At 41.2% G+C, this 24,873-nt stretch overlaps 1 protein-coding gene across 1 annotated transcript in view; it reads left to right on the top strand.

Annotated features, from left to right (window-relative positions):
- VAT1L (vesicle amine transport 1 like) overlaps window positions 1-24,873 on the top strand; it is a 1,074,333-nt gene that overhangs the window by 739,123 nt on the left and 310,337 nt on the right. The window contains exons 6-7 of the mRNA XM_086945100.1: window positions 1,396-1,451; window positions 8,342-8,536. Of these exons, the coding sequence (XP_086801226.1) occupies window positions 1,396-1,451; window positions 8,342-8,536 (251 nt within the window). The remainder of the gene's footprint in view (window positions 1-1,395; window positions 1,452-8,341; window positions 8,537-24,873) is intronic.

Raw genomic sequence — 24,873 nt, 5'->3', positions numbered from 1 at the left:
AAATGAATGGGTGGAATGCTTGGAATAATCTCAGCCACTGGTAATTGCTCTGATCTGCATTAGCATTTTAGGCTACTATTCTGATTAGAGCAGGGTCAAGACTGATTTGCATATGGCTGGGTCCAAATTGAGGTGGCATGGTGTGCAAAATAACAATGGACTGGGATGCACCCCTTGTAATTACCAGTGGCTGAGATTAATTCAAGCATTCCATCCATCAATTTTTGTATACTTTACTGGAAATCTGAGACTGGTGCAGCTTCCCAAGCCTAATAGTGCCATCATTTCTGGATTGCAAAAAGTAGTTCATTTACATTAATTCAGGGAATACTTATTTTGGGTGCAGATTTACTATGTTTTTGGTAAAACGATCACTGTAAATATTTACGTTCCTGATCCAGAAAATGAACAAGGTAAAACCTCTTAATGAAATTAGAACAATGAGAATAAACCACTAACAAGAACTTATGGTTGTGTTCCAGGCCATAGATTTTTTCCATTTGTTCCATTGTAGACAGAGACCCACCTCCTACAAATCAGAAGCAACTGGGATTGCGATCCAGTTGCTCATGAAAGAGGCCATATATACCATTTAGAATTATAGCTCGGTAATTGTGAATAACAGGGATGTTTTTAACAGAGAAGCTATGAGTGACATCAAATAGAGACTCCAGAGACCCACCTTGGTCCACTGCTCCTGAGTCACCATAGACCTGTTGGAGGAGGTGGAAAGCGGGTGGCGCTCAGCCTGTGCCAAACACATTCTCCCCAACCAGAGTGGGTATTGGCAAACCAGCACTGACAGGAGAAAACAACCCAGTCAGAGCCGCTGTCAGCGTGGTGCTAGCTTGCCGTTCTCAATGTCAACGTGTGGAGCACAGCTTTGGGTAAGGAGGGTGATGGGTAGCATAGAGAATGGTGGGTGTCAAGAGATGCAGTGTTATTTTGACAGGCCATGTTGTGTAAAACTCACCAATTACTGTACTACCCCTGTGTATATGTTTGAAACAAGGACAGTTGGTTTTGGCTGCCATATGTAACATGAAATTACAGATGGCTAAACTATGATTAACAGATGTTTTTGGACTTGGGGAACACTTTCTGCATTTCTAATGTCACATAGAACCCCTCCCCATTATTGAGTGTCATCACAGAAAGTGATTTTAGCTGCAGCAACACTATAAACAACCACCAACGATGCAAATGTATACATTTGTCAACATATATCATACGCTTCGTTATCTCAGGTCTAGAGATGTGCTCTGGTTTTGAATAAAGATATTTTGTGAAATTCCTTTTTGATTCGTTTTCGTTTTAACCAGCTAGCCTGATTATTTCGACATTCAAAAACTGACTGGAAAAAATATCAACATTCCTTTATTTATTTCCTTTTAGGTTCATCGAACATGGTTACTGGAGAAACGAAAAGCTTCTTTAGCTTTGCAAAATCGGTAAGTATTTGTGCTCTCAGGATACAATGTACCAGTATTATGTGAACTGACACCACGCCTTCTCCAAAAAATGCATATCATTGTATGTAAATAATCTTCTAGCAGTCGATATTACTGAATATACAGGGACGGTTGAAGAGCAAACTTGTTTTGTTTCCTCCTTCGCCTGAGTGCTCCCCAGGCAAACTGGATAACCCCCATTTCGGTCACTTGTTTCCCAAAATAAACTTTCTGGAACAACTTGAGAGATAACCCCCTGAAGGATGCCCACTGTGTGCACATCCCTGAGGGTGGTCCAAGTGTTGCACGCGCTGCAGATCCCTGGACTAAGGTGTAGTTTTATAATGCCAAACTGGGATGGCCTAGATTTGTATCGCAGTGCACAAATAAATAATGAATAGAATGCTTGACTTAATCTCGGCCACTGGTAATTACTTGGACCACATACCAGCCCTTTGTTATTTTACACATAATGCCACCTGAGTTTGGGTCCAGGATTATGCAAGTTAGTCTTGACCTCGCTCCAATAGGAAAAGTCCAACCCAAACTGCCAGGTCAGATCCTTCCTGAACTGGATCATGGCAATCTCAGACGGATTTTGCACTGATTGGGGCTTATCACTTGGGTGCAGCTTGGTTGCAGTGGTACAGTGAGCATGGTACCCTCATCTGGGCATACCCAACGTACTTGGGGCATTGCACAGAAGCATTTAAAAGAGTGATGGATGAAATGCTTGAATGAATTTCAGCCACTGAATGAGATTAATCAATGACTTTTTTGTATACTTTACTGCTGCCAGACTGAGGACAAGGGGCTCTGGGTGTTGGGGGGGGGTCTCCTGCTTTAACAGGATGGTGTAGGAGCCGTTCCTAGCACTTCCATGAGCTTTATAGTATGCTAACCGTGACAGTGGCAGCTGAAGCTCACACCTAGCCTCGTCTCCCTTTTGTCTCTCTAGTCAGGCTGGTTTCAAGTTCAGTGGGAGGGGGAAGGACTGACCATAACTAGTTTAGGGTGGACTAAGGGTTGCCTTCCACCCATAGATTGGTATTGGGCATAAAAGTGAAGCCCACTAACGTCTCCTCAGAACACAAACAAATGGATCACACAGACCTCTCCTCAGAATTATTCTGGATCTGTGGAAGATTGAGAAGAAAGACTGCCCTGCTGTCTGAAGAAGGAAGACTAGAACTTTTAGGCTTAAACCCAGGATCTCAGAAGTGACTCCAAGTGTCAGTTGCCTAATCTGCTGTTTGAGCAGCAAGAAATTACATGTTTCTAGTGGCCTCTCTCCCTGCATTTGCCCAGCTAACCATCTCCAACTGGACCTGCCTGGGCCCTGATTCTAGCATCTTTTATAGTGAATCCTATCCCCCAAGTGGTGTACTCCCAGGTCTTGCACCACTGGCTGGTGTTGGAGTGTACTCCTTCTTTGCACAAACTGCAAGACGTGGGATACGGAAACTTTGTGACAACTTCTGCCGGGAGAACCAACAGAGACTGGGGTCGCTATCAAAGTTGCAGCCATCGATGTCGAATTTCTGGTTGGCCTCACCTTATCGGTTTGGTCTCTTGAAGGAGATTCAAGCTCTAGAAAGGTTTCAAAATCCGAACTTAGAGGGCTTCATTTGAACCAATGCCGAGTAGCATCCAATCGATGTCAAGGCATTCCCAGACATGGACTTTGGACTTTTTCCGCTCAGAGTTTTCAAGCCTTCTTCAAGGACTCCAATGGGACCCTACTCTTCAGCAACCTGCCGTCGTCAAGTCCTGCTTTGAATTCAGCTTCTAGTTTGCCCCGCAATGACTTACTGATAAGCACTTTTTCTCCATAAAAGTCAGAACGTAATCTTTCCACTGGGACGAACCTGATCCCTGTATCCGAACCATATTACATCGCAGTCAGCCTTAACTTTTGATTTTAAACTAGTCTAGCGCAACCAGATAACCGTGGTTGATGCTTTTGTCCTTTTTTGTGCTCTTTTTAATTAAAAGTTTAAACATTCATTTCTATGGATTTAGTTATTGGATTTTTGTCATTTTGGTGTCATTTTATTTATTAAAATATTCCTTATTTCTAAATTGGTTGTGGGTTCTTCTTATGCTATGTTTTCACTTTATTCCTTATTGATTACTGCATGAGTACTTTACACATTCACTACCTCTAAGTTAAGCTTAAATGATTTGTGCCATCTACCATATAGTTTAGCTCAGGTGTATTTACTGACTTTAGTGGTTCTCCTTTGGAAAGATTGTGATTTATATTTGAAGTGGGTCCTCACCCCATACAACTAATACTCCAGTTTCTTACATGTTCTAACTGGGTCATTTTTTGCTTCAACTTTTGGTTCATAACCTTTTTCTTCAACATTCAGTCGATCTTAGTGCAAATGTATCACAGTGCTACTAACACAATATTATAAATATCACGATGGACAGCAGTGCCTATTTTGTTCCTTACAAGTTCACCACCTGCGTTGCCACTGCCTTATGCTGGGGCAGCTGAAGGTCAAGGCTGCCTAGTCTTTACACCACCAAATAGCTCCCCACCACCCTACAATTCCTGTATCTGTATCTCACTCTTGCAGATTCATTTTCGCCATTTCTTTCTCTAGTTGGCACTGGTTTCCTATCTTTAACTTTCACCTTCGTTCTCCCTTGCCCTCCTTTCTCTTATTTGCTCTGAATCAAAGTCTAATGATGGAAGATAGGCTCTGGTCCCCACAATTTAGTGCCGGCTACCACTACCCCCAGTACCTTGAGACCCTTAGGGGTGATTAGTTTGTGCTTTACAAATTACGGGTTATATTATTATAATATAATATACCATCACAAATTAAGCACTGCCTTAGCTACTAATCCCACAAATGATGGTTTTGCCTAACATACATATGAAAAACCTCTTATAGTTATAAAAATGGGATTGTTTTGTCGATGCATTGCTATTTGTTTAGTGTCAACTTTTACCCGCTTAACCGCAGCGGCAATGGTGCGGCGGTTTAATGGAGTGGGTGGGGCAGCGTCGGCCAACAGACGTGCGCAGCATTACGAAGGTAGTGCTCGCGACGTCCTTGGCCGACGCACCCATGGAAGGGTTTAACCATAAACAAATAGAATCCACTCCTCGTGTTGTGGGTTTGGTCTCCGCAGTGGGGAGCACCCTTCTTGTTTTTAGGTCCCCTCACACACCAACAGGCCCCTTGGTGTCATGCTTCATCATCGGGGTCATCGTACCCCTCTACGGGGTACGGCGTGCTGCAACCTACGGGTGCGTGGGAGCACTTGATGGACTATGTGTGGTGCAGGTGAGGGGTTGTTTTTTATATGAGTGTATGGTGGGGTTTTAAAACTAAGTGACGGTTAAAAAGAACCTGGCTCGTGGGGTGACTAAAAATTATTTAATAAGCCACCGTACATTGCTCTTGTGCTCCCCACTTCGTATTTTTACTGGCATTATCACCGGAGCCACAAAGGGATCGATCGGGGGGAATTTCCTTGCTGAAATCGTGAGTAAACATGGGGTAAAAAAGCGCAGTCAGTACCTACACGACGTGGATGTAAGTACTATGGGTATCTGAATATCCTTTTTTCCATACAGGTGCTGAATAGCACACCAGATCCGTTCGTTGGACTCATGAAGCCTTTTTCATCCATTTCAAACAGTATGTTGGTAAAAACTTGAAAGCATGAAACATTTCCTTTTACAGGGGCACGTTACAACTTTGCTCATACTGTTCAACCACGAATGGTGTTTTACTCTTAAATCTTGCTAAACACCATAACTACAATACGAAAGTGTGTGTTTTATGTTTTCTGTCAGTGAGTCTGGTTTGTCTTTTCCTTTTATCCCACTATAGGCACAATTGGCACCTATAGTAATAGTCGTAACCACAATTGTATCACCTGTAACCACTGGCCATTTTGCCTATGGATGTAGAGATGTAGATCATCAAAAAAAATTCTTTATCTTCTTTTCTTTTGCAGGTTGACTAACAAACAATGTTTTTTTGCTAAGTACATTGTCTTACCCTGCACTATATTTCTCACTTTTATTCGAAATCCTGAATACGAGTTAGAGAAACGTGAGTAATGTGGGGATTTGTGTACCCCGTCCTGAAGAAGGTGTTTTTACACCGAAACACGTCAACACACACAGAAAGGAGGTAACGCACATTGACTGCGGCACAACCTCCCACTTTTTTATTTTAATAGCACCAGCCCGGAGGCTTATTAAATAATTTTTTGTCACCCCACGAGGAAGGTCCTTTTTAACCTTCACTTAGTTTTAAAACCCCACCATACACTCACATAAAAAACAACCCCTCACCTGCACCACACATAGTCCATCAAGTGCTCCCACGTACCCGTAGGTTGCAACACGCCGTACCCCGTAGAGGGGTACGATGACCCCGATGATGAAGCATGACACCAAGGGGCCTGTTGGTGTGTGAGGGGACCTAAAAACAAGAAGGGTGCTCCCCACTGCGGAGACCAAACCCAGAACACGAGGAGTGGATTCTATTTGTTTATTTACATATGTCCAGGGAGAACGAATCCATTTCGATTTAACTTCTCTTGCTCCCCCTTTTGTTATTGACAGGGTTTAACCATAGTCAGATTAAATGATCGTTTGTTTGAAGAACACTGACTATTATCAAGTATAAACAGTCTACTGGTTAGAAGAGTGAGTAAACAACATTATTCCCAGTGTTCTTTCTAGAAAACAAGTTTTCTTCTTTTTGTTTCTGATGCTGAACGTCGTGTTGCTATCTTTGCCCGTTGTCTGCAAGGATAGGATTGTAATGCATTGCCTCTTAGACAGTGAATGACAACGCGAAATTAAGGGCCCTCTCTCTCTCTCGTACACAGTGACGGTGAAGGCGCGAGAGCTCCTGCCACGATGACAGATTTCCAATTAGTTGAAATGAACTTTGTACCGTGACTCAATGTTCTTTTTTAAACCCAGCGCATATTTTACCTTTTAATCTAAAGGGCACAGTAACTAAAAAGGTCACTTGAGATGTGGTGCTCCATATTTACATGCATCTTTAACATTTAGATTAAATGTGGCAAGCTGCTTTTCGAACATTTGATATTTAAGCTTTTCTAAAAGGCCAGTTCAAATTTTGAAGTTTTTAATTCCATCCAGCCAACAAGCAAATAATAGAATAAGAGAAGCATGTCATCATCATATATATGATGTATTCTAGCATGAATATGGCTGTCCCTTTCAGTGCAAAATACAGGTCAGAAGTAGCACTGATTTGAACTTGTGTCAATTGTAGTTCTGACCAGATCATTAGAGCTGATGTGGCATGGCACGTTTTATAAGCAGATACTCAATTTTGCCCATTTGAGCCATCAAAATAGAATACCTTTTGAAAATTCAATATTGCTGAAGAAATGAACTAACGACCCATTTTTAGGTCTGACGTTGGATAATACATTTTGATTTTACTAAATTGATGTGCGTAGCATACTTACTTATAGGGGCTTTCAGCTCTCTTAACTTAATCCAAAAGGTCTTTTGTTGTGCCATTTACATTTATTTTTCTTACACAACAGCATACATCATGGGTAAAAGGTGAGCCCACTACACAGTAATTCCTGGCATTCTGTAGTTTTACCAGCAGCACACAATAAACACAGTGGTTTCCTTTAATGCCAAATGCTAATATGACTATGTGGGGTTTTGGAGACTCGAAAAATATTTTTGATTTTGCTTTTAGTCATCTTTTTATATAGGCTCGGGCCTGGAGACCTCCCCCCAACAAAAAATGTCTACAAAAACCATAAAAAAGCTCGGTTTGGCACTGACTGCCAAAGGTCTGGAACCAAACCGAGATGCATATTTATCAACGCAGTGCAAAGCGTTTGCACCAGGCAACCCTTTGCGTGGCATTGATAAACCAGGAGTAACGCAAAGCAGTGCAAACCACTGCACTACGTTACTCAGCATTGCGTGGGTGTTTCCACACAACTCCCATGGGTTTAGAGGCATTCCCAGATTTACCATCAATAGTAGAGCTGGGAATACACCAACATTCTATGCCTTCCCAGGGGGGCGTAACGAGGAGAAATGTTTGTATTTCTTCTTGTTACTTCCTCTTTTCATGTGTGCTGCATTCTGTGCACACATAGAAAGAAAAATATGAGTCAGGGTATTGTTATTTTGCACAAAAACAATAAACAGTCCTGCATGCAATGCAAGCACCATTGCGCAATGGTTCAAGAATGTCTGCGGTGGCGAGAGGCATTCTATTGTGCGCCAGCGCTGAGGAAAAAGAAAGAATGTGTTGTATTGTGTTAAATTTGTGGTGACTCACTGCACTGCATGGCATTTCTTTAACCGCATCGCTGCAGCGGCTTTTCCCGCTGTGTGCGGCAATTTTCAAAAATCCGCGTTACATGACGAGGTCTGCTCATCATCAGCATAGCAGCGCCGTAGCTGATGATGAGCTGAGCTCGTCATCAGCAGCGAAGAGGTTAACGAAATAGGACTCATAGTGAATTTTCCAGTGCTTGCTCGATATGAATGGCCACTTAAGGACGACCATAACCAAGCCACTAAATCCCAAACCTATTTCTTCCCATTCTCAATGTGTTATGTTCTACTCTTGGAGTCGTATTTCAAAAAAGTACCCCGAGGTTTGGTAGGGTACAACAGCTCTTTGCACCCATTTTTTGTGTCCCCGGGGATTTCGTATTTTGAGGCAGTGGCTGCAGAATTAACGTACTCCTGCACTTTGGACTGCACATCCTGTATGGTGCAACATCCTTAGGTGTCATTTTACATAATTGGTCACTGATATTTGATGACTCCACTGTTGAGTGCATACGTGGCTTGTGCTAATGTTTGATCAACTATTTATACTTTTTCTTTCTTTCAGTGGTGGCAGGTTGAAAAGGTGAACCCTATCAAGTTATATGAAGAGAATAAAGTCATAGCCGGATTTTCTCTCCTGAATCTGCTTTTCAAACAAGGCCGAGCTACCCTTATCAGAAGTGTAATGGACAAACTTCTAATGCTGTACAATGAGAAGAAGATCAAGCCATTGGTAGACTCACTGTGGGCCCTGGAAGAGGTAGGATGACATATTTTCATATAATTTCAATCCGTTTATCAACAATGTGCAAAATCATTATAAAATTTGGCAAGAGGCTGTAGAGTTTGTTCATTCGCCTACTGACTGGATCCTTGAACAACTGTAATAGAGTTGCAAACACTCGATTTTCTGCAAGACAAACTCCTCTTTTCATCTTTTAAATGCCAATGACATGGAAAATGCAATTGAGAGATCAAAATATTGTATTGTTTGACAAAAAATCATTTATCAAAAACCACTTCAATACAGTGCTGATAAACATCATGTATCAAAAGCATCTGAGAGTGGATCCTTATTTTCTCTTTTGATTTTGCTCTTTTTTGCTCCACAAAGTTATTCTATTACATTTTTTTCATTCCAACTTACAATGCATTTAAATTGGCCGTAGCACACATTTTGCCTTTCTAAACTAAGAAAGTTGTGGCCCCCGACAGACATGGGCCCAGTTAAAAATGACACACACTAAAGATGTTGACTTTGGAGCAATGAAACAGGGTAAAATGTGGTTATGTGCCATTGTGCAGGGCACACAGATTTCTCCATATGAAGAATGGGCTTCACTGCAACAGTGTGCCTAAGAAATGGCGACAGAGTCCACTCTCACGATATGAAATTGCAAAATGGGAGTGGCCAAGTACAGTTAATTCAACAGAGAGAAATATTCACTATAGGTCGAATTTACAAGGCTGCTGCTGAATATGTGTAAAACTTTATTCTAAAGGGTCACTCTCACTTTGTAAGCACATTTTTAAAATGCTGAGCAGTTGCAGATTTTCAGAGTAGTCAAGACACATAAGTTCCACATAAAAAAAATGACCCAACTTGCGCTTTTTTCAGTATCCACCATAAATTGCACGTGTTTCCACCTTGGAATACCCGTGATCCAACCCTGCGAGTATATTTATTCATACTTGAAATCCTGCCATAGGAGTAAACTTTTAAGAAGTAGTAAATCCAAATACAAAGGTGAATCAGAAAGAATGTATTCCCTCATAAAATGCAGTTAATTTGAAGAAAAAAAAAAGATGAGAGATCGAGCCTGGTGTTGGTGTTGGAATGCCATGTGACCGCAGAGAAAGTCCTTCGTTCGCTTTTCCTAAATAGTGTTACAAAGAAGCTGCTGTCGCAATCAGCAAAAAGAGAGGGCTGCCCATTACCTACCGTTGAAATGGGTTACAATGCACAAAAGCAGACGTTCTACAACCTAAAGTACTTTTATGAACACTGATGCATGGATGCACTTATTGTATCAGTGCTGCTTACTTTTTAATAATATTTTTACATCCTTCAAAACACCTCCATAAACCTACATTTTCTATGTACACAAATTGAATGGACCTTACAAATCCTTTGCATCTGAAACCATGTTTTCGATCACCCAAGTGCCAAAGGGTAATGCAGTTATTCACAACCATTCCGGCGAGCTCTTACCACCTACAGAGGTGGATGCTTCCTGCATATTTTTTTATTGGAAAACGTATGTTTTAACAAGTTTATAATGCTGAAAAACCAGCCAATTGCTATGAAAGCTTTTCTGAAGTACAGCCCCAAGTGACCTTTGAATGTACAGACGGTATTATGTTCATCTTGTACACATCTGCTGGGCTTCACACAAGATAAAGCTAACATATTCTGAGCCATTCTGAGTGACAGCATAAAAATGTCACCCTCTTGCAACAGCTCATTTTAATTTTCAAACTTCTTAGATTGAAACCCTCTGATGGGCTTGAATTGGTAAATGTTAGTTATCTTATTGACCAGATCTTTATTTTGTTTTGTTTTTCTATCTGTTGCTTTTGATTTTTACTTAAAGGAATACGAGACAGAGGACACTCTTGTAATGGTTTATTAACATATCGTTTATGTTTTCTGGGCACTCTTACCTAATATCTATTCTTCTGTTAATGAAGCACTTTAGTGTTCGTAAAAAAAGTGTTGGATTTTTATTTCTTTTATTATTCACAGACCTCTTTTACTATTAATGGATAGAAACCCTAATGTATTTTACAGGAGTTCTCTCATATAAGCAAATCCATTTTCCAACTTCTAAGTTTGGTAGAGAATGAATGCACATTTTAAATGCCTCCTTTATTTATTTATTTATTTATTAAATTGAAGTCCAGCAATCATGATACAAATAGCATAATACATCCATAAAAAGAACTTATCTTTAGGCAGAAAACTAGAGTTGCAAGATTAAATAAGTACTATACAAAACAGTAAAAAATCAGGGACAAATACAAAAAACAAAAAGAAATAATATTAACTTTTAAACATGCATGAATTTAATCAAGATATGCCGCCCAGATTTTTTCAAACTTCCTAAGCCCCCCAACACGAAGTGCACTTCTCTTGACCGCTTTTATCTTATGAATCCACTCTAACCCAGAGGAAGTCAAATCGGTACGCCACCTTTGCAACAGAAGTGATCTGGCTACGGCCATTGCTATGTACAGTAATTTAGCCAACTGAACAGGTAGGGAAAGATCTGGATCAAAACCAAAAAATAATTAACAAATCATTCACTACTAATCGGATACTACAAACAGTTTCCAGAGAAAAAAAAATATCCTCCCGGAACCTCTGAATCTTTGGACATTGTAACATAATATGTGACCAATTAGCGGTAGGGTGGTTAATACAATGAAAACAATGAGCAGATTGATTGGCATACATTTTCGAGAGGGCAAGAGGAGTTCGGTAAAGTTGCCATTTACTAAAAAAAGCATGCTACGCCAATTCGCACCTCTTAATGTACTAAAATGAAATTCATTATTAGCTGACCACATGTTGGCAGAGATTTCTAAGTCTTCCTGATCAGACCATTTTTTGATTACCTTCTGTCCAAGATTCGGTCCCCTAACTAAAGCTAGATACTTTTTCCAATCCCCCGGTTTCCTGCCTGGCACGTCCTCTAGCTGATGGTGTACGGCAATTTGAGATACGTCTAGTTCAGCAAGGAATTTATGAAGGACGTTGTGTGACCCCAAAAGCATAAAATCATTAGCAATAAAATGCAACATTTTGGTCATAGTCAACCATCCTCCATTCCTCAGAAAATCTTAGACCTTAGGAAAACCAACCAAGGCCCATTTTGCTACACGTTCTGAGGATTGTGCAATCCCTGCCAATGGTAAGATACCGGATAAGGCAGTGGCTGAATTAATTACAGGGATAGAATATTGTTTAAAAAAGGCCTGTCGTTTTTTTAAAAAACCATTGAAGGCACTTATAGCGAACCCGTTTAGGGGATTTAAAGATTGTCAAAGGGGAGTGGATCTGACTTTCCTTACACATTAAATTTATAAAACTATTGATAAAGAGATGAGATTGTAAGTGAGATTTGAATCTAGTTAAAAATTGTGCAAAATAAGCATAATAATAGTCCCTGAGATTCGGAAGAACTAGGCCTCCCTGATCTAATTCTTCATATTAAGTGCTAATTGCAATACGTGCTGATGTTTTTGCCCAAAGAAAGGTTGTAAACATAGACTCTACTTGGGTGAAAAAGGACCCTTATAAGCTTCAAGGGATGGCCGAAAACAAAAAGTTAAACAGAGGCAAAACAGACATTTTAATCAAAGCCACCCGTCCCAAGATGGATAAAGAGAGAGAGTTCCAACGTGAAAACAATACTTGAGTTTTTCGAAGGAGCGGTATAAAATTCAGGTGATATAAATCCCTTATATTTTCAGAAAAATATACCCCCAGGTATCTTTTAGGATTAGCATTGACACAAGAAAGGATATCGGGGTGAAGAGCCAAGTCTACTCCACCATATTGAAGAATCTCAGTTTTCCTTTTATTAATACGATATCCACCTAAAGCCTCAATCTTCAAAGACCTGAAAAACTTTAGCCTGAACCTCTATTTCAGGTTTAATAATAAGCATGATATTGTCGGCATATAGCTTTAATTCAGCCATAGATTGAATTGGGGGACGAATATCAACACAATTCCTAATTGCTATTGCCAGCGGTTCAATAAAAAAAGCGAATAAAACTGGCGACAAAGGGCCTCCTTGCCTTGTGCAGCGTTTTACTTTTACCTGCCCTACCACCGAAGTATTGATAATTACACTGGCTTAACTATTGAGAAAAAGATTATGGATCAAGGCCAAGATTTTAGAAGAGATGCCAAAATGACCTAGAATCGTAAACAATGTCTCCCACACAACAAGGTCAAAAGCCTTCTCGGCATCTAATAAAAGAACTAAAGCGGGTATCCTCTGAGTGTGAAAATAATCCAAACCCTTGGTTAAGTAATGTGTATTGGTGGCTAGCTGCCTACCGGCAATAAAACCATTCTGGTCCGGGTGAATCAAATGCGCTGCGTGTTGATTAAACCGTAGCAAAAGCAGCTTAGTGACTATTTTGTAGTCAGAGTTTAGCAATGTTATCGGACGATCCGAATTCGGGTCCTCACTGATCTTACCTTTTTTTTTTTAAACTGACTATGTTGCCTTGTCTAAAAGATTCTGGTATTGCCTCCCCGTCCAACATGAAATTAACCAAACAAAGAAAAAAATCTGCAACTGAACTATAAAAAACTTTTAAAAAATTCAGATGGAAGCCCATCCGGGCCACATGCTTTGCCATTCGGCAGGTTCTTAATGACTACCTCCAGCTCTTCCTTAGTAAAAGGGCTGGCCATGGATAGTTGTTCTGTTTCCGAGAGCGTTGGTAGATCATTATTAAGCAAGAAACTATTCCGACTGTTGTTGGCCATAAATGGACCCATAATGCTGTAGCATTATTTGACCGATTTTAACTGGGTCATCTTTACAAGAGGCGGTTAGGGGACATTTTAACATGTTAATCTGATTAGGAGCAGCCTGCTCCTTAGCCTGTCAGGCCAAAAACACACCTGTAAAATTATTCTCCTCATATGTTTTTTGACGGTGTTGATGAAAAAAAAGCTTCACTCTGAGTATAGTAATTTGAACTGAGATCGCGTTTAGCCTGGCCCAGTTGACACTGGTTAAACAAAGAGGGGTTATTAAGGACTGCAGAATATGACTCTTGGAACTTCTGATCCAATATTCTTTTATTTTCTCTGGCTTTTTTAACATTTTCTGCGTCTTTTCCAATAATTAACCCATGAATGAAGGCCTTAAGAGTGTCTCAAACCACATTAAGTGGTGCAGACCAACAATTTCGCAATAAAAAATTCCTTGATCTCTGTCCCAATGAAACCCATCCATTCCTCTTCATTAAAATATTGTCTATTTAACGACCATCTTTTAAGGGTCCTAGTGTAGTCTCCGACTGGTAGCTCAAGCACCAACATAGCATGGTCAGAGAATCCATTCGGAAGGAATCTCTGCTGACTTAAACCCAACCTCCGAGAGACCAAAAAATAATCGATGTGTGACGAGGTACGGAATCTACCAGACCAGGAAGTATATGCTAATTTCTGTGGGAAAGCAATCCGCCATGGGTCCTCTAGGTCCAGGGTTGTTCCATATTATTGCATAGTACTTAGGGTTTTGGGCTTCAGCTGTTTTTTTGATGCGCTGAGGAGTCGATTTTAGGATCCATAAAACATTAAAGTCGCCCCCCAGAATCAGCTCACCTGAAACCTCAATTAGGGATTGAAACAACTCCTCGTAAACCTTAGTATTATCCTCAACTGGGGAATATATACTGACAAACGTTATTGGTCTCTGTCTCTATCTAAAAATGCAAGTAACCCAGAACCAGCGACCATACTTAACTTTTTCAAAGGTAACTACCTCGGCCTGAAGTCTGTTGCTTAAAAATATTGCAGTCCCTCTATGGGAAGCTGAGGATGAAGTGAATCCACTGTAAGCAGCCCAGGACCTAAACATAAACAAATCTGATAGGTTTGCAGCTGATATATGGGTCTCTTGTAAAAGAATCACAGCCGGGCTTTCTGATTTAACCCATAACTCAATTGCCTGCATTTTCTTTTTATTGTTGAGACCAATAACATTAAAAGAGACCACTTTCAGCGGTTCCTTACTAGCCATACTTTAGATCCAACTAAAGCTTAAACCCGCTAAACAATCCACCCAGAGTCAAAGTAAAATATGGATGTATGAAAACCTGAATAAATTTGCAAAAAATAGGACTTAATTTCCCCTCCTTTATACTACCCCCAAGACCCCTCCCCCGAAATGTGGGACATCCCCCACCAACCACGCTAACCACATTTTACCCCCCCCCTTTAACCTGAGTGTCATGTAATTACACCTGAGTAATCCTACCCCTGCCCCCCAACAATTCTGAAATGTATTGAATACTAATAAAGCATGCGAGCAAGCATATTTTAAAGGTGTAAAGCCCAAATTATAATCAAATAACCAATTGACAAACATTGCTGCCCTCCCGAAGCAAGGGAAGGAAACTCACCCACCTAACCCCCCAATTTATACCAAGTACACAGACAATGACCAATATGGTACATCTGACAAAATCCTTTCTAAGCCTTTGAGTCCTGTGAGATCTCCTTTAATAATTCCTGGGCTTCATCCAAATCAGAGAACATAAAGAATTTGCCTTTCACTAATACTCTTAATTTAGACTGCTGGGCGATAGAAGCTTGCGCCCCATTGGCTTTAAACAGATAGAGGAACTTTACGAATTCTTTTCTCCGACGTGCCGCCACAGCAGTCATATCTGAGAAAATACGACATTTTACAGTCTCGTTCACAGCAAACTGTCTTTGTTGGATTGCTTTAACCAGTATTCTCTCTTTTACACGATAGTCAGCAAAATTTAACAGTATTGTTCGAGGCATCGTAGAGTTAAGAAACGGGCGGGCAGGAACACAATGAGCCCATGTGATGGTAAGATCACCCTCAAATTCTGGGATGACTTTTTGTTTAATAAATGAGTTGACCCACTGCAAGGTTTGGGAGCCCTCAATACCTTCCGGTATTCCAACTATCCGGAGGTTGGATCTCCGAGAATGATTTTCTAATTCCTCCAATTTGTTCTCAGGGAGATACTTGCTTTTGGCTGCCTAAATACCTCCTTGATAATATGCAAGTTATAAATTCGTCCCAAATGGATTTTGCTTTGTGATTAGCCGAGCCATATTTTTTTATGTGTTTCACAAACATCGCTTGACAATGAAGGTTTTAAAATTACCCCTTGATGGTATCTTTCAAAGTCCTTTTCTTAGTCAATGAGTCTGTTGCACTTGAAAAAGACACTGACACATAATGAAAAAGTATGTTTTCAGCCGTTAAAGAGGAAGGTTGTGGTGGCCTTTCAAATTTTCTGAACCCGCCATATCATCATACAGTCCAGTTCATTGTCCATATTATTCATGGGATGGTATCTGAACTAGTGTTCACCAAGGAGGAAATCCTGACCCTGTTGTACAAAGAATCATGTAATGCTGATCCCACTACTAACAGGTCAATACAGTGAACTGTGCTCTTTTGAGCTACTACTGCCTTATGGCTGCTCTGTGAGGGTAACCCTTTCTGAAGAATAATTCCCTTATGGTGTCTTTTTTTCTCTAGCTACGTTATCTGTGTTTTTTCGCAGAATTCTTTAGTTTACCCTTCCTTGTCTCAGACGATCTCCCTTAACACTATGACTTTTCTTTCCAATATCATGCCAGCCCTGTGCGGCTATGTCACGGGCAATAGCAGCACATCATTTTTCTATAGTGAGGTCATTGCAGTGACTAGAGACCTGAAAGACATCTGGAGACCCTACATTGAACTGGCAGAGAGTAAACTCTTGGCTTTGGTTCCCACTTCACTTTTGAGGCAACATCAGTGAATTCAGACCATAGGTTCCAAAGCATCTTGTGATAAAAATGAATCAAACAATAATAAACCATTGATACATTCAGACAATTGATGTCACTTCACATAATCATTTGTCAGTGTATTTAGAGAGCTTTATTTGTTAGGACATCGGAAAAACAAAATGACTGCAGTCAGAATCAGAATCAGAATATACTTTATTTGATTTCAAAATAAGTTAAAATCATAAAAGTCACAGTTTAAGCATTCATTACAATTGAGAACTCATTAAACAAAATTGCATAACTGGTTTTATTTTTAAACATTTCCATGAAGTTTTCATCAATCTGTCTAAAGATTTAAAATATTACTACATATTGTTACAGGGTTATGCTCTCTCTTTTCCTTATTATGCTTTTCAGAAAGCCAGTCATGATGGACATACAATACACATTTTCCAGTAATTGTAAATATAAAAAGGCTGGACGACATTTCCTCCAAACCCCTTGTTTTAATAATGACAGAATCCATCTAGCTCTTTCTTTAAAATATAATTTACGCAAAAAGAGTCACGTGGATAGTTGATTGAGTTGAAATATTATCACGTAAACAGTGTCATACATCTCTAGACTAGTCATTGACAGCAGGAAAGCTGACCAAACAATCTAAACAGTCAAACCTAAACCTTGTAAGGACAAATCTATCATACCCTCCTATGCACCAAACCAGATATGGTTGTATACAATAGGTTACCAATGCCAATTGGTGCTGCATCACCATACATTTATTCACTTCCTGTACAACTCTCAGGGACTCTAAGTGTGTCATACATAATATTTTAAAAGCTTTCCTTGAAAGAGAATGCATAGTTTCAGGAGAAGTATAAAAATTGTAACAATCCATATACAATAAACATTTCCTAATATAATTCATCCAGTTTATCCTAGAGACATGATCCAATTTCATTGTGTCCCTAATGATATCTCTATTCAGTCCTGCACTGGTAGATGTCCAGACTTGATGCCATTATAAAAGAGGTTGCATACTAATCATATCCATAATATATGTAATCCCCAATTTGCTATGACAATTAAAAACCTGGGAGCTCTGTCGAACCGCTAAAATTAATCTTAAAAATATATTTTAGATTACTTGAATCGGGGAGACATTGTGGAAACCCTAGATTCCTGACCCAAACATTGCAATACTCATGCACTCTGCTTGATAAATTTTGAGGAGAATCTCCGGGGACCTTCTGCCCAATTTATTTGCAAAGTTAATCACTGCCATCACTGACCTCCTAAAGAGGAGGCACCGACTCTTAATTGCCGCTTCCCATCAACAGGTATGCTCAAATACAACGCCCAGGTAGGTGAGCATACTAGTAGAATCTATCCTGTCTTTCCCAACTGACAGACTACTACATTTGCTTTTCCCCTTTCCACATGACATTACAAATGTTTTTTTAACATTTAGTTTTAATCCCCGACTGTCCATGAAGCTAATGTACGTGGTGAGGGCTCGCTGCAGGCCCAATTGTGTTCTGGCCATTAGCACTGCGTCATTCGCGTAGAGAAGAGATACTATTGGCTTGTTGTTAATTCGAGGAGGGTTTCGCGCCCCCGCCACCAGTTCCTCCTCTAAAGCGTTGGTATATAAGGAGAATAGGAACTGGGCCAGGACGCAGCCTTGTCTCACTCCCCTCTCCATGTGGGATAGTGCTGTGCATTCCCCCTTTAGCCCATACCTCACCTTGGCACTAGCCCCCGCATATAGTTGTCTTAAAAATTGTACCAGGGCTGGGTCAACCTTCAAGTCTGTCAGAATTTGCCACAGTCTGGTATGAATAACATAGTCGAATGCGGCCGTGAGGTCTACGAAAGCTAATATAATTTGCCAGCCTTAGCTTATATATACTTCCCCATTATTAAAAGTAATTTTAATAACTGCTTGTTAGTCCCAAGCCCCTGTATAAACCATATTGTACCGCGCTCAGTATATTGTTATCCTCCGCCCATGTTTGTAGTCTATTCTGAACAATCCTGCCTGCTACCTTCACCAAGGCGTCTAAGAGAGATATTGGTCGGTAGTAGGCTAGATCGTTCTGATCCCCCTTGTTAAAGATCAGTATGATCATGGATACCGACCAAGACCTAATAAACCCCCTCGCACAACAGGCTTCAAGGACCCGAGTTAACAACGGGGACCATAGAAATGGGATGTATTTAAATAAATCTACCGACACCCCATCAGGACCCAGTGCCTTGCCTCCTTTACTAGCGTTGATGGCTGCCAACACCTCCTTGTGTGTTATATTACAATCAATTGGCAAGAAGTCATCGAAGCCTTCCCCATGGTGAGGTTCAGAGGCTGAATAGTTTTCTTCCATCCCCCTAGTACTGTAAACATTTGCAAAAAAATCAATCCATGATTTCTCATCAATTGTGACCTCTATCTTTGCTCCATTGCTATTAGTAAAAAACGGGGCGTTTACTGCCTGCCAGAACGAGGTACACTCCCTACATAAGGATGCTTCATAGGGAGCATCCCAAGCTTGATCTTTTAGCTCTTTCATTCGTCCCTTTCTGGCAAGGTTACATGCCTTCCTAAATTTTCTAATTTCCCCCTGATCTCTCACAGTTCTATGGAGTGCAATTTTCAGTCTTGTATAAGTCCTAGTACAGTTTGAATCGAACCAGCCTTTTTCCTTGGTAGGGACTTCCTTTATCTTCGCTGTAAGCGAATGTTGGACCACGGTGGTGATTTGAGCAAAAGCCCTCAATGTGTCATCAAAAGTAATGTTTTCTTTTAAGCATTCTACTATATAATCGTATACTTTAGTGATGATCTGTATATTGAGCTCCTCTGGATCTTTCATTCCCCATCGAAGTGAGTTACCATTTTGGCGGGATAGGGCAATGTTCTGAGTCCATGCCAAACTTATTATGTCCGAATCCCCCCCCCCCCCGCTTGGGTAGGATTAACTTGATACTTAGGGGTAAGTGGTCACTCAGCACGTTAGGGTGAGTTTCGAAGTTTCCAAACCAAGAAGTGTAGCGATATGGAACTAATATGAAGTCAATTGTAGATTTACAGCCTCTGCCAATAAATGTGTGATCAAAATCCACAGGCAGAGAGCACAACGTATTAGTGTATAATCATTGAACTTATCTTCCCTATTGGTATGTGTAAAATGGATGTATGACGTTACAACGCATACATTCACAACGCATGCCATTACAACGCATGCCATTACAACACAGATGCTATTACAACGCATGCCATTACAATGTAAGTATGGGTACGTATTTTTTTATTTTAATTAATGGGAATGTAATAGTGGTGTAAATGTTGGATAGTGTAGGGGTTAAAATTACTATTCTAACTCCAGGGGGTTGTAATAGTGGGGTAAGTGTTGGATAGTGTAGGGGTTAAAATTACTATTCTAACTCCAGGGGTGTAATAGTAGAGTAAGTGTTGGATAGTGTAGGGGTTAAAATTAAATTAAATACTTATGTTGTAATGGCCTGCGTTGTAATAGCATCTGCGTTGTAATGGCATGCGCTTTAATGGCATGCGTTGTAATGGATCCTGCGTTGTAAAAGTTTTTTTGTAATGGTAGTGCGTTGTGAAAGTTTCGTTGTAATGACTGTTTCCCGTGTAAAATGAGTCAAGGGTTCGTTCACTTAGTTTACTACGCCACACTGCCCTGATCCGGCTTGGGCACATATGTTTACTTTAAAATCACCTGCCCCAATTGTAATCATGTCAGAATTTTGTAGTGCTCTTATTTTATCCAATTCCTCACTAATTGATTTTAGAACCTCCCCCAGTTGGCCCCTTTCAGTGTTATTATAAAAATTGACAACATACATAGCTATATTACAATTCAAGTAAATGATAAAAATTTGATGAAAAGTGGTTGATTTGCTCATTTCAATTCTCAAAACCCTTAACAAGTTAGAGATATATACGCATATCCCTCCTTTGTGTCTCCCATGGGTTGACCGTATTTCTGGGTATGATAGGTCTTATACCCATCAATATTTACTTCATCCAGCAGTCAGGTCTCCTGAAAACATAAAATATCAAAGCTACAAATGAAGTCTATCCAGATGGGGTTATTCACCTTGGTTTGCAAACTGGCTATATTCCAATAGAGCAATCTGATGCACGTAAGTACACCTACATTGGCAATAGCGTTAATCTGGCAAGCCGATACCTGACCCGTGGCCTCCCTCCTTGGCTAATCATCTATGCTTTCTTTATTATTTTCTCTAGGACGTGTGCCATCCGGTTCCCCCCTGCTATTCATTATCTGTATCTGAACAGGATTAGGTACCCCGGTATGACATGTTGGAATTCTCTCCCTGGTAATTTGATAGGTCGATCTATCTTCACCTAAACATTGATCGCTACGACTATCAAGGAGTTAATCATTTTCATCTGAAGATTGAAGGGGTCCAAATCTGTTTCACACTTCTAGATTGTAATTTAAAAAGGTGGTGGGTTGTGAGGAATAATGCGAAGTCAAGGGTCTGTTAGTTGTTTTAGGCTGCTAAAAATATCTCATGGGGAGAACTTGTATACCTTCCATCATGTTATTAATGTCATTGGTTCTACAAATAATTTCTCGCACCAATAAGGGATTCCCCAAAGACAAAGCTACACAATCCCCTCCAAAAACTTTCCTGCTAGCACCCACCCATTAAACACGTCTTACCATCTCAAAGGCAGAGAACATCTTTCTTCTCAAACCTACTCTTTGTCCCAAGCAATGTATAATGCTGTTCCTCAAGGTGATCCATGTTTCTTTAACTTCCTCGGATGCTGGAGGGACATTGACCAAAATGATTGCATAGGGAGTGGCGGCAGGGGGCAAATGCAAATTATGCGATTTAGGCGGGGCCATATAAATTTAAGCTAAGAGACCCTGAGCTAGATATTAAATCTCTGACAGACGGCCCCCCCCGCTGTAATACTGAAGATCCTTTCTCTGCCTCTCTAAGATCCACCTCCTTTGGAAATGCTCAAGCTCTCTGGATATCGTTTAAAGTCTTGGGTCTTGTCACACTATGTTTTATGTGCCTCTCGGCGATCTAAATCCCAATAGTTGTAGAGCTAACTGGCAGTATCCAGTTGGGGGATTTTGAAACACTACCAGCTCTAACCTCAGTTTTCTGGTTAGTGGTTGCTACCCTTGTGCAAATCAATTGTTGTTTCTCAATGCGGGTTTCCATCCCAGCTTCTATTTTATCAAGACTTGTCTTTAGAGTACCTATTGATTGTCTGATATATTAAGTAAGATCAGTTATCAAGCTTACTAGCCCAATTATTTCACTGGTAGGGGAGGCATTACCCTTGTTTTTATTTCTTGAGGCCAGATATTTACCTTTACCTTTATTATTTAACTGGTTGCCTTTCCCCTGCTGTTTATTAGCTTTGGGCTTGTGTGTAATGTGCACCAAGGGTGCCTGATGAATAATTGGCAGTAAATTGTCAGATAATTCTTTCATTTTAGGGTTACAGGTTCTTTTTGGCGGTGGGAGTAGCTCAAGCTCTGTATCACTAATGGATATTTTGTCTCTATTGACCTGAATGCAGCCTTGATTACGTTAGTTGAGATTCCGGCCTCCCCATTCTCAGTGTATTCTAATCGGCTTCCTTACCATTTGAAGAGGAGCCCTGTGATTCATTACTTAAGGACTCTTCTACGGTCGATATTTGTTTTTCGAGAGCTCCAACCGCCCCCGTTAAGTATTTCAGCACAGTCATGTTATCGCCTTTTGATTTACTGCCTATATGCACTGGGTTCATGTTCCATAGTTTCCTCTTACCCATGGCCAAAAATCAAGGATTATAACATTAAAAACTACAGAATACTTGAGACCTTAAAACACAGTGCTTATTATCTCTCCCCTCAATACGTGGCAGAGAGAGAACTCTTGGCTGTGGTTCCCACTTCACTTCTGAGGCTACATCAGTGAATTCAGATCATAAGTTCCAAAGCAAGAAACCAATGTGGAAACACTGCTTCACCTCCCAGCGGGTCGCCCCTGAGCATTGTGGTCAATGCAGTTCACCAAGCGTGTGTGGTTGCAGGATTGTCTCGAGTAATTACAAAATTATACTGGCTATCTCTATACACGTGTTTCTGGATCATTATCCGTCGTCAGAAGAGATTAGGCATCTAATATTTGGGGTTGCTGAGCAGGTTGCCAAAGTATTCTCAGGTCACAGTACCTCTCAAGGCACGCAGGTGCCTCTCCAAGAGCTCATCAGCTCAACCGGCTCAAGGGAGCCTTTTAAACAAGAAACCAATGTGGGATCACACTGCTTCACCTCCCAGTGGGTTGCCCCTGAGCATTGTGGTCCATGCAGCTCATCAAGTGTGTGTGCTTGCAGGATTGTCTTGAGTAATTACACGTTTGTACTGGCCATCTCTATACACGTGTTTCTGGATCATTATCCGTCGTCAGTAGAGATTAGGCATCAAATATTTGGTGTTGCTGAGCAGGCTGCCAAAGTATTCTCAGGTCACAGTACCTCTCAAGGCGCGCAGGTGCCTCTCCATGAGCTCATCGGCTCAACCGGCTCGAGGGAGCCTTTAAAACAAGAAACCAATGTGGGATCACACTGCTTCACCTCCCAGTGGGTCGCCCCTGAGCATTGTGGTAAATGCAGTTATGTTATGTTATGTTATGTGTTTTGTTGAGCGCAACAGCTGCCCCAGCAATGGGGCGTCCCGGCGCTAAGAACCATATCACAACCTACTGGGGAGGGGGATAGAGAGATTAGAGGCTACAGAAGTGGAAAGAGGTGAGTTTTTATTGCCTTTCGGAAAGCGGACAGGTTATCGAGGCAGCGGATGTGAAGGGGCAGGGAGTTCCATAATTTTGCTCCCAATAGTCTGAAGGAGCGACCCCCAAGCTGCTGCAAGCGTGTGTGCTTGCAGCATTGTCTCAAGTAATTACAAATTTGTACTGGCCATCTCAATACACGTGGTTCTGGATCATTATCCGTTGTCAGTAGAGATTAAGCATCAAATATTTGGGGTTGCTGAGCAGGCTGCCAAAGTATTCTCAAGTCACAGTACCTCTCAAGGCGCGCAGGTACCTCTCCACAAGCTCATCAGCTCAACCGGCTCAAGGGAGCCTTTTAAACAAGAAACCAAAGTGGGATCACATTGCTTCACCTCCCAGCGGGTCACCCCTGAGCATTGTGGTCAATGCAGTTCACCAAGCATGTGTGCTTGCAGGATTGTCTCAAGTAATTACAAAGTTGTACTGGCCATCTCTATACACGTGTTTCTGGATCATTATCCGTCATCAGTAGAGATTAGGCATCAAATATTTGGAGTTGTTGAGCAGGCTGCCAAAGTATTCTCAGGTCACAGTACCTCTCAAGGCGTGCAGGTGCCTCTCCCCTAGCTCGTCAGCTCAACTGGCTCGAAGGAGCCTTTTAAACAAGAAACCAATGTGGGATCACACTGCTTCACCTCCCAGCGGGTCGCCCCTGAGCATTGTGGTCAATGCAGTTCACCAAGCATGTGTGCTTGCAGGATTGTCTCGAGTAATATCAAATTTGTACTGGCCATCTCTATACACGTATTTCTGGTTCATTATCTGTCGTCAGTAGAGATTAGGCATAAAATATTTGGAGTTGCTGAGCAGGCTGCCAAAGTATTTTCAGGTTAAAGTACCTCTCAAGGTGCGCAGGTGCCTCTCCATGAGCTCGTCAGCTCAACCGCTCGAGGGAGCCTTTTAAACAAGAAACCAATGTGGTAGCACACTACTTCACCTCCCTGCGGGTCACCCCTGAGCATTGTGGTCAATTCAGTTTACCAAGCGTGTGTGCTTGCAGCATTGTCTCAAGTAATTACAAAGTTGTACTGGCCATCTCTATAAACATGTTTCTGGATCATTATCTGTTGTCAGTTGAGATTAGGCAGCAAATATTTGGGGTTGCTGAGCAGGCTGCCAAAGTATTCTCAGGTCACAGTACCTCTCAAGGCGTGCAGGTGCCTCTCCACGAGCTCGTCAGCTCAACCAGCTCAAGGGAGCCTTTTAAACAAGAAACCAAAGAGGGATCACACTGCTTCACCACCCAGCGGGTCACCCCTGAGCATTGTGGTCAATGCAGTTCACCCTCATGTGTGCTTGCAGGATTGTCTCGAGTAATTACAAATTTGTACTGGCCATCTCTATACACGTGTTTCTGGATCATTATCCGTCGTCAGTAGAGATTAAGCATCAAATATTTGGGGTTGCTGAGCAGGCTGCCAAAGTATTCTCAGGTCACAGTACCTCTCAAGGCGCGCAGGTGCCTCTCCATGAAATCGTCAGCTCAACCGGCTCGAGGGAGCCTTTAAAACAAGAAACCAATGTGGGATCACACTACTTCACCTCCCAGTGGGTCGCCCCTGAGCATTGTGGTCAATGCAGTTCACCAAGCGTGTGTGCTTGCAGCATTGTCTCAAGTAATTACAAATTTGTACTGGCCATCTCTATACACGTGTTTCTGGATCATTATCCGTTGTCAGTAGATATTAGGCATCAAATATTTGGGGTTGCTGAGCAGGCTGCCAAAG

This window comes from Lissotriton vulgaris, chromosome 12 (assembly GCF_964263255.1).
Source record: "Lissotriton vulgaris chromosome 12, aLisVul1.2, whole genome shotgun sequence".
Taxonomy (NCBI): domain Eukaryota; kingdom Metazoa; phylum Chordata; class Amphibia; order Caudata; family Salamandridae; genus Lissotriton; species Lissotriton vulgaris.
This window is presented reverse-complemented; position numbering and strand designations above follow the sequence as displayed.